Source organism: Cystoisospora suis (assembly GCF_002600585.1).
Source record: "Cystoisospora suis strain Wien I chromosome Unknown contig_13797, whole genome shotgun sequence".
Taxonomy (NCBI): Eukaryota; Apicomplexa; class Conoidasida; order Eucoccidiorida; family Sarcocystidae; genus Cystoisospora; species Cystoisospora suis.
The window spans coordinates 1-2,160 of NW_027166536.1; the positions used below are offsets into that span (position 1 = coordinate 1).

At 41.0% G+C, this 2,160-nt stretch overlaps 1 protein-coding gene across 1 annotated transcript; it reads left to right on the plus strand.

The window, feature by feature from the left end:
* Window positions 1–180: 180 nt before the first annotated feature.
* Window positions 181–1,404, plus strand: CSUI_011564 (protein kinase domain; the record flags this gene model as incomplete). The annotated part of the gene is made up of 2 exons (XM_068071662.1): window positions 181–368; window positions 1,092–1,404. Coding segments are annotated over 2 exons (501 nt in total), but the record flags the coding sequence as incomplete, so codon positions are not given.
* Between the last annotated feature and the right edge of the window lie 756 nt (window positions 1,405–2,160).

Genomic DNA, 2,160 nt, shown 5'->3' on the forward strand with positions numbered 1-2,160 from the left:
TCTCTATATCTATGTATATGTCTAGATACAGAGGTAGATTCTATCTATGTGTATGTATGTATCTCTATATAGGCAAGCTTGCATGGTAGAATGTCTCTTCTCTGTCTGGGTGATAGAAGATATGAATGAAGAGGTTATATGTGTGTGTGGCTGAGGTATGTATGTCTCTTGGTCCCAGCTTATCAACTAAGTAAAGAGATAGGCAAGGCCATCAAGGAGTATTTCCATACTCAGTATTATAAGGTTGAAGGGAATACACAGCTGATCTCCGAAGACGTCACTCCTAAATCGATTGAACATGTCTATACTTCCTTACGCATCTCTCCTCCGCCGGAAGGAAGCGAACTTAGTCACTTCATCCTACAAAGGTAGGCCGAATGAAGAAGGACAAACATATATATACATCTATATCTCCTTCTCTGTCTTTCTCTTTCCCTCTATATAGCCGTACCTCTAGTGCTTTGGAGGAGAATCAGAGAAAGGTCTAACATACATATATAAATACATCGCCCCCGATCTACCGTGTATCTCTCTCTTTCTATTCTACGTCTCTATGTGTAGGCGCGTGCACCGTATATACATGGATCTGTATCAATGGGGATGAACGGGGGAGGAGACAGTCGCATACAAGTCTCCTACACTTGATCGTCTATCGAGTTAATTCTTTCTCTCTCTTCTCTGTGGCTAATTTTCTCTTCAGCCTCTCTACTTGCATGCAGAGAAACAGATTGGGATCTGTATTACCCATATATGCTTCAATCGTCTTCCATACACCTGTCTCTCTGTTTATATTTTCGTTGATAGGCGCGTTTCTTCTATGTCGTTCTCGCTCGCTTCTCGGTCCTCATCTTCTACCACTATGTATATGTCATTTCACTATCCACCTTCTCCGTACTATATCTATATATATAATACATATATGTATATATATGTATCTTTGTTGATATATATATATATGCATATCTATATATGTATGTAGGTATCCTTGTGTATGGGTGGATTATATCCATTCTTTTGTGTATCGGTCTGTCTGCATGTTGGCATGGATGTCTATAGAGGTATTTGGTCGTTTGCATGCATGTAATTATCAGAATCGACAGGAGTTACGTGGCGTGGGGGACCGTCGATCGTCTATTGCGTCAAGCTCTCCGACTAGCCGTTGAAACGAATCCTTCTTCGTCAGTTCAGCATGTCTACCAAGCTCTTCAACTTGGCGAAGAGCCATCCCCTGAGAATCTTCAATCTTTCTACAGTACAATCTACTCCACTTTCGAATCTCTTGCAAGTCAAATCTACTATAGACTTCCATGGGAATCGATCGAGTCACAAGCGCATTACGGCATCTCCGCGAAGTCCATGGAAAATTATCTTCGCAATACATACATTCCCCTTATCGCGAAAATGTGTAAGATAGAAAAGACGTCTCGCCGCCGCGTCTTGTCGCGAACTCGGGACATGTCTCGATGTGTCTTATTTGTCTGTCTCTCTATATCTCTCTCGACTTGTATATGAAGGATGGCTGTAGACGGTATGTGTGCATGTATAGAGCGATACTGTACGGTAGACGTGTATGTAGATAGAGAGAAGAAGGAGAATTGCGTGAATACAAGAGGACAGTAAGAGAGACAGAGAGAGAGAGAAAGATATAGAGATGAAGGTTTCTCAGAAGACCATTAGGATAGAAACGATGGGAAGAGAAGGAACAGAAAGGTCTCAAGAGTGATGTATGTATGGAGGAATGATGAGGGACTGTACGTACAGTCGACAATGGGTGTGTGGATTCCAATTACTCATACTTCTTCAATTACATGTATAGAAAGAAGATTCTGCTCTTTTAGATGGAACTAAATGCCGATTCCTTGTACTTCTCTCTTTCCTATTCTCCGATAATCTCTGAGTCTTCTACAGATATCAGTTCGGCCTATACTTCTCTTTTCTTCGGTCTCTTCCCATGTCGATGTTTCTTCTCATCTTAAAGTGGGAGATGGCCCTAGGCGTTTTCTCGTCTTCATATCTCACATAGATACATGTAGATCTTGTTGAACTATTGTATACCCTCACATACATGTATACGTGATGGATAGCCATACTATATATATATATATATACACTCCAGATGTCTTCTGTACACATGCTTCAACATAGCCTTAATACATCTCA